Genomic DNA, 13,532 nt, shown 5'->3' with positions numbered 1-13,532 from the left:
CTAATTCATGCTAGCAACATGCGGAAACATGCTAGCAAAACATGCTAGTTCATGCTAGCAAGGTATTTCTTTCTCTTTCCAAATCATTAAATTAAAAGCTTATACAACTTTCAAACCTTCAGACGGCTTTCGCAAGACAACATCAAAATATGGTTTTCGTTGAAGTTATGAAGAAAAGTCTTTTAAATAAAGAGGACTACTGCGTTGTACATTCACTTTAGATTTTATTTAATTAAGTGCATTTACATTTTCCCCTGAATTTCTCCCTAATTTATTCATGACCAGTTCCCGCCCTCCAGTGAGGTCTCCCCTGTCACACAACAGCTACCAACCAGGGAGGGTGAAGGCTATCACATGCTTCCTGTGAGACACGTGAAGCCAGATAACTGCATCTTTTATAACTTCTGACCATCAGGGGGCAGCATAACACACCCAAAGATGCTCATAATTGGCTGGTGTTGCCGTGATTGACAGGGGAGAGAGAGTATGTCCCTCCCTCCCAGAGAGCACGGCCAATTTTGCTCTCTTGGACTTCCGACCACGGATGTCTGTGGCATGCTCAGGATTAGACCCCGAGACAATAGGGAGAACGATTTTGTACTGCGCCTCTCAGGAGCCCTTAAATGCAGCTGTAAGTACGGCTGGTAAATACCTCCACATTACAGTTAGACCAAAATCATTCCAATATACGGACAATATAAGCAATTAGCTCTAGTTAAATCTAACACACTGTTTTCTCCTTAAATCAGTATTTCTTCCATTTGTATCTGAATTTCTAATTTGATCTTAATTTGAAAACAATCAGGATTATTGGAAAGATAAGAAGCATGAAGGCAAGAACTCCAACTCTAAAAATGGAGAGCCAGACCAGCACATGCATCTGATCAGTACAACTGGAACCTGTATGGAAAAATAAAATTGTTTTAAAAAAATAATAAACATCAGGAGCCGAAATATATAATGGAGTAACACTGAAAAAAACTTTAAATATTGGATGATTTATTAACAGGAAAAGGTTTTAACTACAGAAAATTCTGTTATAGAAAGTGAAAAGAAGTTTATTTGATCAAAACTCTTACCTTTTCCATCACTGCTCTTTGAACCCTCATCGGACCCTGTAACAGAATCTGTGTTGTTGTTAACCGTTCCAGGTGTAGGACAGTGTTTCATCTCTTCACCTTTACAAATACATTGGAAAAGCAGCAAATAAACAGAAATGATACTAAATATGAATAATTTGAAATATTCAACATTTATTGCATATATTCCCCCTTAGTTCCAAGTAAAAAAAAAAAGCAAAAAAAAAAAAAAAAAAAAACAGCCGTGTGTAATCCGTATCCTCGGTTTTGTAAACCGCCTTAAAGTTGGGTTTATATTGGACATTCGCTGTACATTCGAGCTTCTTTCTTCTATTTCTCAAGAAATAAACACACAAAAAGGACATAATGTGTATTGTCTTAATAATGTGTATTGAGTGGACATCGAACCAGCACATCTGGATATATTTTTAAATTTTCTCCCGTTAAAGCCCGGAAGCGGAAGCGGGCTTTGGGAAATGCAGGTCATCAGCGCAGTCAGTAAAAAGTGCATGACTTGGGCAACTATATAAGATTTTTATATGGCACAATAAGTTTATATGTGTGATATAATTAATAATATATATATATGCTATAAAAAATTCTTTATCCGTACTGTATCCTAACACTGCAATAAGTTAGATATCCTGTTAAGTAGACCACTATAAACTTAGTAGAATCTTATACAGTTGCCCAGGTCATACACTTTTTAGATGGTCCCTTACTGACTCCATTACAATAAGGCGCCGATGACCTGCGTTTCCCAAAGCCCGAAAACACCTTTGTCATCAGCGCCTTATAGTAATGGAGTCAGTAAGGGAAAAGGTTTTAACTACAGAAAATTCTGTTATAGAAAGTGAAAGGAAGTTTATTTGATCAAAACTCTTACCTTTTCCATCACTGCTCTTTGAACCCTCATTGGACCCTGTAACAGAATCTGTGTTGTTGTTAACCGTTCCAGGTGTAGGACAGTGTTTCATCTCTTCACCTTTACAAATACATTGGAAAAGCAGCAAATAAACAGAAATGATACTAAATATGAATAATGTGAAATATTCAACATTTAATGCATATGTACACATAATTCTGGTTAAAGTGTTGATCTGGAATTAGCAGGTTATCAGAGTAAAACTGTTTACCTTCAAATTGCAGACGTGTTCCAGATGTGAACTTTATTGTAATTCCCTCCACTTCTCCACATAAATATTCTCCTCCATCATCTTCTCTCGTTCCGATAATGTTGAGATCAAACTTCTGGTCATTTACAGTCATACTGAAGCGGCTATCTTTAAATCCCTCTGCAAATGTGTAATTACTTTGCCCGTAACGTCTTACAAAATACTGAGGCACTTTTCCAAAACTCTGTCTGTACCAAGCTAAATTATATTTGTTTTTGACCTTGCTCATGCTACACTCCATAGTTACATCTTCTCCACGCTTTACTGTTTTCACATGAAGCTCCTTGATGTCAGAAGTTGTTACTGTAAAAAAGTGTTTAATATTTAATGTTTAATGTCAGTAAACGATTTAAATATGAAATTTGACTATTTTAAATGAAAGTTTTCAAAATGTTACTCACCAGCTGTGCAGAGAGAAAAAAGAGAGTAAAGCGCGACAAAGAGTGTGATCATCGTTCCTGTTTAGACAAAGTGATAGTGAGGTAATGAACTTGTGAGTTCAGTAGAAAAGCAGGTCCAGACTCACGCCTGATTGGATGTTTTGAAGCTGTGGACTGATTTGATTGGTCCATTAGCTGTAATGAGATGTGAAGCTCACAGTGAATTCTTGTCTATTCCGATGCTGTGATGAGTCACATGACTTTACAGATATGATGTACTGGAGCTCTATCAGTCCTGTGTGCTGGAACCTCTCTGATAGAAGAAGTTTAAGAAGTGCTTTTGGGTCAGCAGATTTGAATTTGAATGCCTTTTATTGTCACTATACACATGTACAATGAAATTAAGAGCCACTCCTTTTTTTGTTCCATGCCAACATGTACATAGAATAAACAAGAAGAATAAACAGATAAATAAGATAAATAAATAAACAAGATAAATAAACAAGATAAATAAACAAGATATTGGGGCGGATGGGGGAGGTACTATGAAATGCACAGTTTTGAGACACTATATACATATGCTGTGAACTCAGTACATGTATGTGTTTAGAATGGTAATAGCTTTTGGGAAAAAACTATTCTTAAATCTATTAGTCCTTGTTTTGATGCACCTGTAACGTCTCCCTGAGGACAACAGATTGAACAGATCAAAGCCAGGGTGAGAGCTGTCCTTAATGATGGTTTTTCCTCTGCTGAGGCAACGGGAGGTGTAAATATCCATCAGGGAGGGGAGAGGGCAGCCAATGATCTTCTGTGCTGCTCTTACTACTCTCTGAAGTCTCTCCCTGTCTGCTGCGGTGCAGCTACCGTACCACACCGTGATACAGTATGTCAGCAGGCTCTCGACGGACGAGCGGTAGAAGATCAGCAGCAGATTGGGGTCCAGATTGTACTTCCTGAGAACTCTCAGGAAGTGTAGCCACGTTTGAGCCTTCTTGATAACCGCTGTGATGTTGTCCGTCCAGGAGATGTCTGCAGAGATAAGGACGCCAAGAAACCGGAAGGTGTGGACCCTCTCCACACACTCACCATTAATGAAAAGGGGGGCCAGCTCAGTGTTGTGCTTCCTGAAGTCTACAATGAGTTCCTTGGTTTTCTTGGTGTTTAGAGCCAGATTGTTCTTTGAACACCAGGCTGCCAAGTTTAGGACCTCCTCTCTGTAGGCTACCTCATCTCCTTTTGAGATGAGTCCGACCACTGTGGTGTCGTCAGCAAACTTGATGATAAGATTATTGTTGTGGACTGGACTACAGTCGTATGTGTAGAGACAGTACAGGAGGGGGCTCAACACACAGCCCTGTGGAGAACCTGTGCTCAACGTGCGAGTGGAGGAGAGGTGGGGTCCGAGTCTCACTGTCTGAGACCGGTTGGTGAGAAAGTCCTTTATCCAGGCACATGTGAGGCGGGGGAGGCCAAGGGTGACCAATTTGGTGATGAGAATGTCCGGAATTATTGTATTAAAAGCCGAACTGTAATCCACAAAAAGCATCCGGACGTAGCTCTGTTGCTGCTCCAGATGTCTCAACACGTAGTGGACAGCTACGGCGATAGCATCCTCTGTGGATCTGTTTGCGCGATAAGCAAACTGATAAGGATCGAAGTCTGGGGGGAGGTAGTCCTTGATGTGCTGAAGAACCAATCTTTCAAAGCACTTCATGATAACTGGAGTGAGGGTCACAGGACGATAATCATTCAGGCTAGTGGTGGGCGACTTCTTTGGCACTGGGATGATTATGGCTGATTTTAGGCAGGCCGGGATGACTGCTTGGGCCAGGGAGAGATTGAAGATTCTGGTAAAGATGTGGGCAAGCTGGTGGGCATATGATCTGAGCACCTTACCAGGTACACCGTCTGGGCCAGCAGCTTTCCTGGGGTTCACTGCCAGAAACATCCGTCTAACATCGTGTTCCCTCACAGTAAGTAGAGTGGTGCAGGAACCAGGAGGGGATGGAGGCAGGGTTGGACTGGTACGGGGGCCAGATGAGGGTGGAGGTGAGGCTGGAGCAGATGAGTGCTGCTGTTGTGATGTTTCAAAGCGAGCAAAGAAGCAATTTAGCTCTTCTGCCAGCATCGCACTCAGGTCTCCTGTTGTCGCATCACGGCCTCTGTAGTTCGTGATGTTCTGTATGCCCTGCCACACCTCCCGTTTTTTTTTTTGCTGGACAGGTGGGACTCTATGCTCCTCTTATAGACCGCCTTGGCTTCCTTAATACCACCTTTCAGGTTGGCACAAGCGGTTCTGTACAGAGCTCTATTACCAGACCTGAAGGCAGCGTCGCGGGCTTTGAGTAGTGTGCGGACCTGTTTGGTCATCCATGGTTTCTGGTTTTGGAAAACCCGAATGTTTTTGTCCACAGTCACATTTCCGATACAGAACTTGATATAGTCCAGTACCGTTCCTGTTAATGTTTCTAGCTCTTGATGTTCAAACAAATCCCAGTCTGCCTGTTCGAAGCAGTCCTGTCGTTTGCAGAATGCATCATCAGGCCAGGTGGTAACAGTCTTTATAGTGGTCTTGACACTGCGTCTGAGGGGGGTGTAGGCAGGGGAGAGCAGGAGGGAGAGATGGTCTGATTGGCCGAGGTGGGGGAGAGGTATGGCTCTATACGCATGCTTAATGTTGGAGTAAACATGATCCAGAGTGTTCTCCCCTCTAGTAAAACACTTAACATGTTGATAGAATTTCGGGAGTACAGTCTTCAAGTTTGCCTTATTAAAGTCTCCTGCAATTATGTGAACACCGTCAGGGTAAGCCCACTGCTGTTCGTTTATGGTGTTCAACAGGAGAGAGAGCACCGCGTTCACATTGGCGTCGGGTGGAATATACACAGCTGTGATAATCACTACTGTTAGCTCTCTCGGTAGAAAAAAGGGCCGACATCTTACAGACATGTACTCGAGGTCAGGGGAACAATGTTTATCTATCATTGTTCCGTTATTACACCAATTCTCATGCACATACATACAGAGCTCCCGCCCCCCCCCCCCCGCTCTTACCGGAGTCCTCAGTCCTGTCCCAGCGAAGCATAGTACGACCTGCTAGCTGCATGCTAACATCGGGTATCCTCGGATGAAGCCAGGTTTCAGTAATAATCAAAACACAGCAATCACGAACGTAGGGAATTCCAGCTAGTTGTAATTCCAAATTGTCGATTTTATTCACTAGGGATCTGGCATTGGAGAGAAACAGGCTCGGTAAAGGTGGTTTGTGTGGTTGTTTTCTTAACCTTAACATAATACTGGACCTGCATCCCCGCTTTTGCTTCCTCTCCCTCCTCCATCTGTGCCGCCTTCTGGACCCGACAACAATCCACGGAGAGCCCGGCAATCTCGCTATGTCGTCTGGGATGTTGTGCGTGTGATGAAACATTCTCGAAATAGGTATTCAGTGTTGGTCCCCAATATCCATAGGGTTCTGACTTGTATAGCAGATGTTCGTAGAACTGATAATGCACAAACAAGTAATAAAGAAATAATACAAAAACAACAAAAAAGAGCACTGAAAAGGAGAGCCGTGAGCTGCAGCAACTGTCTGCGCCGCCATCTTGTCAGATCTAACAACCCCAAAGAGGAATAATGTGTAATCCCTCTGTGGGGGAGGGGGACGCAGTACAGTTTCAGTATGGTCCTTTCACAAATCATTTGTCTAAGGTAGCACCTGGAATGAGCGTATATACGGGGTTTTATGGTAATCATCAGACGGGGGAAACGCTCATCTGTATTATTTAAGATGTAGATACTAGAAAGGTTTACAGTAGAAAAGGTTACTTTCATTCTTTCTTTCTTTTTAAAAGATGTTACATACAGCAGTTAATAAGAAAGTGTGCATGTAATTTTATAGTGTTTATATTTTAAATAAAAAGAGGAGTGTTGTGAATTTGAACAGTGAACAATATTAAAGCTCATGACACTGTGTATATAGAAATGCCCAGTTCAGCCATGAAACTGTCTGAGCGCTGATTGGCTCCTTCGACGCCGCGCAACAGCCAATCAGTGACGCGTCTCCGCCCACATGACCCTTATAATCCCGACCAACTCGCCGTCCACAGCCTGCGCGCCAGTAAATTTGAGATTTATCGCTTACATCTGGTAAAATCTCATAAATACGGCTTTAAAAACTGATCACAGCTGGCAAACGCTAATAATGTCTGGGTTTAAGGCCACGAAAAGTGTTTACATTTTATTAGCTTTTCAGCACACACACACACACACAGAGTAAAGCCTGGTTTAAACTTCTGTGTTAATGTGTATATGTGACTTTGTGTGTGTGAACATAAACATTACAATATATGATTATATAACATAAACGCTAAAAGAAAGAATAAATACAAATAATAAATAAATAAATACCACCAATAATTTACATAAAACATATGCACTCTCTCTCTCTCTCTCTCTCTCTCTCTCTCTGCCTTTTTCCTCAGCTGCTCAGTGCATCACAGAACATTCATTAGCTGAATTCTCCACAGGTGTGTATTCCTAAAGGTACGTTCACACATACAGCGACTCGCAGCGACAATGCGACCGGAGACCGTTCATTTTCAACGAGAGCTGGCAGTTTCCGGCGACATGCGCGACGGTGACAAAGTTGAGAAAAGCTTAACTTTATGCAATTTGGAGCGACCTAGTGCAGCAACTACCAATGGGAGTGAAGAAGCATGAGCACACGTCATCCTTGGCCACCCCTGCTCACTTTTAACTTTTCATTTTAAAACGTATAACTTTTTTGACAGTTACGCCTGACCACCTGCACCTGTATTCACTTCCTGGTTAACGAGCACACTGATATATAGTCACTGTTTGCAATGCTTCCTTGTCTCACTTTGTCGTACTATGCTTTTGTTTATGCTGCTGTGTTTAGTTTTTGCCACAGTGTTTCTTATCTTTGTTGTCGAGTCTTTTGTATTTTGTTTATTGGTTATTAAATGTTTGAAAATCCGTGCTTGCATCCGTATCCAACTTCGTAACATGACACTGAAATTCAAGTCCAAAGCATTAAACTTAAACGCATTTCAGTAACTGAACCTTTAACCAGAAATGTTCAAATCACTGGATTTATAAAAGTCTAACATCTCTTACAGCCCTGATAAAGAAAGAATCAAATTCTTTAGATTATATCTCTCACTTTAAACCACAGTGCTGTTTCCATTAACACTGACACACACTCTCTGGTGTGAGATGGAAACTAGAGGACAAACGTCTCAAACCGAACACCAGCGTGAGGCCATTAAGGTTTTTACCACATCAAAGGTGCTGAAACTGCCGGACTCATAGACTGCAGCAGCACTTTGTCTAAACGTTTTGCATGCATAAGTCTAGACATGTTTTACAGCTTCATCATTTAATAATCATATAGTGTGAGAATATTCTTTAATTAATACCCTTTCTTTCTTGTTTTTAAAATGTTTTGTGTTTTAAAGTGGACAAGTCCTCACAGAGATCGAGCTCAGTCTCTAGCACAGTCTGTACATCAGATTTATCAGAGACATTATCATCAATGAGTTTCATCTCTTTTGTGTTTTAGCCTGAGATTGTAATATAAAGACATTTGGACTGTTGAAGTGACACAAAATAAGTCCGTGTGAGCTGCTGGCTAAAACAGTCATCTATCTGAGGCTTGAAACCACAATGCTATTTCTGTTAAACTGAAACCATGTGATGTGACAGAGCGCTGCTGCAGCCAGTAACACTTCTTCACATGCATTAAGAGCGTTTGGCTCGAATACTTGAGTCCACATCCAGAAATGATTCTGGGCTCGTTTGGGGGCGGGGATGAAAATCACAGGTTTGCCTTCACATTGAAGAATTCCTTCTGAACCGTGGATCGATTGTGCAGTTCCATACGTCACTGTTGTACACACAGGTTTGCAAAATGGTAGCCATTAGGTTCATCCTTTTCTTCTCAGGTGATGAAGAACAGCAGTTTCTGGAAGCACGGCATGTCATCATGCAGGAAAACCTGCAAAAGAGAAGTCATTCTGATGTAAGAAGATTTTTAGCCATGGAGGCTGATGCTGAGCCAAACTGCTCCAGTGCTGTGAAAGTACACCTCTCCCTTCCCACCTTACACTCTATAACAGTGGACTACATAAAGTTTATCCCAATATGCAGGTAATACAAGGTGAAATAAAAACACACCCACTTTAATACTGACACAAGGCCAAGTAGACACGTGTTGTCTTTCCTGTCCACACGTTATATTTGTAGCTTGTGGTTGTAAACTAGAGGTTGCATTGGGACTGGAATCCTGCTGAACCCAACAGAAAAGTTGCAGGAGTGAGAGATATGAAGCTCACAGGACAAAGAATGTTCACTTGGGAGTAAATGCTTCATCCTTGTCAGGGTCTCTACAGTGTAAAAATCTATTATATTGTGGGAAATAGACTAAAGTGATTAGACACGGCTCAGGAGAATCTCATCCAGGAATTATTTACACTCATGGAGACGGCAGTGATGAGTGTAAGAAGAGCTCTGAGGCTGGTTCTCCTACGCAGAGCTGTGTCTACATTCTCCCCAAGAGGAACCTCCCAACCTCTGATAATGGAACGTTCTACTGTGCTGTGGCTGCGTGTGGACAAATCCTCTTTGGGAATGGAACTGAAGTGAAAGTAATTCAAATAAGACATCTGAGGACCTAAAAGTCCTGTTGGTAACTCAGAGACAGTTAGATTCCTACTCTCCAACAGAATTTTACCTTAAACCTTGTTTCACTAGACTCAGTAATGTTTCAGCTCTACAAGTGTTTTAAAACAGATTTATTTTTCTATACAGGTTCCAGTTGTACTGATCAGATGCATGTGCTGTTCTGGCTCTCCATTTTTAGAGTTGGAGTTCTTGCCTTCATGCTTATCTTTACAATAATTATTTTTAAATGAAGATCAAATTAAAAATTCAAGGCTAAGGTAAAAAATACTGACAATTTTGCTAATTGCTTTGATTTTCTACCTAGATTTATTTTTATTTAGTTCAAAACTGAAGAAAGCAATTAAATAAGTAACATCTATAATGAATATTAAATGTCTTACTCCTTTTGTTTTACCAGATTTTTGTATATTGCACATCTTGGTCTGTGATTTTGTTTAAGTTTTGTGGAATAAACACAGAGCATTTTTCCTTTAATAAATTTGTGACAAGAAAAAAGTCTCAGACATTTCATTCCCATGTAGAGCTGCAGTGAATGAATGGAGTGAATGAATACAAATGGAACAGTGCTAATGAATAGCAATTATGATTTTCACTACATTTGAGGATCTAAAATGCTTCTGTAAGTGGTTAGCACATTCGCCTCACACCGCCAGGGTCGGGGGTTTGATTCCCGCGGCTCTGTGTGTGTGGAGTTTGCATGTTCTCCCCGTGCTGCGGGGGTTTCCTCCGGGTACTCCGGTTTCCTCCCCCCAGTCCGAAGACATGCATGGTAGGCTGATTGGCGTGTCCAAAGTGTCCGTAGTGTATGAATGGGTGTGAGTGTGTATGTGTGTGTGCCCTCTGATGGATTGGCACCCTGTCCAGGGTGTACCTCAGTCATATGTATTGAAACATGTAGATAACAATGGGAAACAGCTCATGGACAGTGTTCTTGGATGTGACCTTTCTGAGTGTATCAGGTGATGTAATCACTGTGTGGTGAAATATTACTTTGCAGAATATAGCACATTTATTTTAGAGACAGAGGACAGCCTTCTGGAAATGACTACTTCTGGCAGGTAGGACACCTCTGGCAAAAATTTTGCACAACCGTATCAACGGAAGGCCAGCGAACCTGTTCCGGAGGCATTCAGTGGGGCTTTTTTCCCGCTTGTGACGTGTTAGGGGATGTGAGTGAACCAGATGCATAAGTAGCATACATCATGGAGCGTGTGAGGACTGAATGCTTTGTGGGCTTCACTTAGTGCAGGTTCTGGTAATACAGGAGGTCAAGTTTGATGTGGAAACATTCAGTATAAAGACCTTTAAGGCAGTGACTCAGAGGGGCCAGCTTCCCCCCGACCCTGAACTTAGATTAAGGATTAAACATTTATTGTGATGAGGTGATGAACTGTTCATTCTGGATCTTCAATTATTCTCATTACATGCAGTATTCCTGAAAAAAGGAAAATATTTGAGAAGAACTCAAATGCTGTACTGCATCAACAGTGCTTTACCTTGAATTATTTCAGTAATGCACACAGTTTACAATATCCTATCCCAATAACATGAAAATCACTCAGTATAGTGTCAAAGAAATTTAACATGTGGATGCACTTTAAAATCCATCAGGTCTGATGCATATGTGGCCACCAGGGGGCGGATTGCACACGAACCCCAGGGTTAATACATTATGGCCAATGAATACACCAATATTTAACCAATATTTAACATCAGCTCAGCAAGTTCACTGTAAAATAACTCATAGCACACTTCTCAACAGGATTTTGCACGCTTTTTTCCCCCACTGTTAGGCCTTAGTGTCCATCCACATTTCTTCAGTATCTACTCTGACTCCCTCTTCCCACTTTGATCCTGCAGGCTTGCAGACACACCGCTCATAAAAACACTTCTCAACTACAATATACACATATATTCTGCTTGTAGTTTTCATTTTTTGAGATCTAAAAACCCACTTTTGTTAATTTAGTTCATAATTTGGAGAAGCTCATGAGGGAAAAACACCGTCTCATGCCGACTCATAGGAAAACCACACAAGTGTTTATCTAAAAGCTGAAAACTGCTTACCTTAAAATGAACAATATTAAAGCTCATGACACTGTGTATATAGAAATGCCCAGTTCAGCCATGAAACTCTGTCTGAGCGCTGATTGGCTCCTTTGACGCCGCGCAACAGCCAATCAGTGACGTGTCTCCGCCCACATGACCCTTTATCATCCCGACCAACTCACCGTCCACAGCCTGCGCGCTGGCAAATTTCAGCTTTATCGCTTACAGCTGGTAAAATCCCATAAAAGCGGATTAAAAACTGATCACAGCTGGCAAACGCTAATAATGTCTTTAATTCTAATAATGCCTGGGTTTAAGCCGACGGAAAGTGCTTTCATTTTACTTACTTTCACTTTTCTCCTAGCTTTTCAGCAGTGTATTTTAGTCTCACGTGGTGCACACACACACACACTCCAGATGCTCTCTCTTTCTCTCTTTCTGTCTCTCTCTCTCTCTCTCTCTCTCTCTGCCTTTTTCCTCAGCTGCTCACTGCATCACAGAACATTCATTAGCTGACTTCTCCACAGGTGTGTATTCTTAAAGGAACGTTCACACATACAGCGACAATGCAACGGCGACCGGATGTGGGCGTGTCCAGTGAAGCCAAAGCTGGGAAAAGTTTAGGTTTATGCAAATTTGGTGCATCGACTACCAATAGGAGTGAAGAAGAGTGAGTGCATGTCATCTATGGCCACCCCTGCTCACTAGCAGGAGCAGCGCCATTGTAGCAGTAGCCAATTAGCTTAGCTTAGGATCCTAGTGGGTTTAAACAAAAAATAAATACATTAATTAATTAAATGAATAAATAATAATGAAACACTCACTTTTTCTTGCAATCAAGAAAAATCCCAGTGTAGCTCCTATCTTGGGTGAAGTGTCCGGCTTGTTGCTGCTTCGGCGCCCAGGAACAAGCAGCACCGAGCCAGACACTTCACCCAGGAAACATGGAGGCCACGGTCTGGCTCCCTGTCACCATTGAACATGTAGTGAATGACGCCCTGATGGTGACGCTCACTTACTGAGATGGGAGCTGCCCCGGGATTTTGCACAGTGAATGCGTTTCATTATTATTATTATTTATGCTTTAAACACATTAAGGCCATAAGTTGCGCCACCCGTGTTACTTTGGCAACCAGTAGTAGCCTGCCTGCGAGTTCGTCGTACAGCGACTGGTGACTTGCAGCAATAACATTGCTGTATGCATGAACGTAGCATCACTGCGCACCTTCTCTAACTCCGCCCTCCATTCACAAACTTGTGCTGGACCACGCCCCCTGCCTCCACATGTATAATCACCGGTTAACGCTGATATATCAGTTATGGCTGGTAAATGTTGATCACAGCGAACACCATCGCTACTAAATTCCAATATATAAGGATAATGGCTCATAACGCTATAACCACTGATTAATGCTCATAATCGCTCATAACCCTGATAACGGCCGAATGCAATACATGCGATAATGGCAGATGAACTCTGACCACCACTGGTAAGTGCTGATATACGCTGATAATGGACGATAAACATTGATCTTCACTGGTAAGTGCTGATGTACCTGTAAAATGATTTATGAACACCGATCATCAAACTTGCTTATCAAGGTTGATAACTGCTGACAATAAATGCAGACAAATGCTGAAAAACGCTGGTAAATATCGATAAACGCAGAGTACTGCTGATATTCACGCAATCCCAATAAATGCTTTTAAATGCGATAAATGTTGCTTCGTGCTGATAATTGCAGAGAAATGATGATCGATGCCCATAAATGCTTATAGCTGCACATAACTGCTGATAATTGCTGACAAATGTGATACATACTGATAACTGCGATAAATGCTGATCCACACAGATCAATGCTGATAACTTCTGACACTGTCGAAAAATGCTGATAAATGCTTATAACTATAGATAACTGCTGATAATTGCTGATAAATGTCGATAAAAACTGATCAACTCTGAGCAACACTGACCAATGATGATCATAACTGACGAATGTCAAGCAGTGCTGATAACTGCAGTTAATTGTCCATAACTGCTCTAAATGCTGACAAGTGGCAATAAATGCTGACAATTGCTGAAAAATGTTGATAAACGCTGATAACAGCTGATGTTGACAATAGAGGCCAATAATTGCCGATAT

At 41.6% G+C, this 13,532-nt stretch overlaps 1 protein-coding gene across 1 annotated transcript; it reads right to left on the bottom strand.

The window, feature by feature from the left end:
• Positions 1 to 202: 202 nt before the first annotated feature.
• LOC128601507 (uncharacterized) lies at positions 203 to 2,864 on the bottom strand. Its single transcript, XM_053614770.1, has 5 exons — positions 2,656 to 2,864; positions 2,216 to 2,557; positions 1,966 to 2,064; positions 1,080 to 1,178; positions 203 to 900 (listed from the first exon to the last, which is right to left on the bottom strand). Exons 1-5 carry the CDS (start codon positions 2,705 to 2,707, stop codon positions 776 to 778), a joined length of 717 nt encoding a protein of 238 aa, XP_053470745.1. The 5' UTR covers positions 2,708 to 2,864; the 3' UTR covers positions 203 to 775.
• Between the last annotated feature and the right edge of the window lie 10,668 nt (positions 2,865 to 13,532).

This window comes from Ictalurus furcatus, chromosome 25 (genome assembly GCF_023375685.1).
Source record: "Ictalurus furcatus strain D&B chromosome 25, Billie_1.0, whole genome shotgun sequence".
NCBI lineage: Eukaryota > Metazoa > Chordata > Actinopteri > Siluriformes > Ictaluridae > Ictalurus > Ictalurus furcatus.
Note: the sequence above shows the minus strand (reverse complement) of the source record. Positions and strands in the feature narration are given on the sequence as shown.

Bases quoted from the DNA above. Each gene is read 5' to 3' on its own strand.
- LOC128601507 (XM_053614770.1), bottom strand. From the start codon at position 2,707: ATGATCACACTCTTTGTCGCGCTTTACTCTCTTTTTTCTCTCTGCACA. The intron at 2,065-2,215 runs GTAAACAGTTTT...GTATTTGTAAAG, and splicing joins AACACGTCTGCAATTTGAAG to GTGAAGAGATGAAACACTGT. The intron at 901-1,079 runs GTAAGAGTTTTG...TTTTCCATACAG, and splicing joins AAAGAGCAGTGATGGAAAAG to GTTCCAGTTGTACTGATCAG.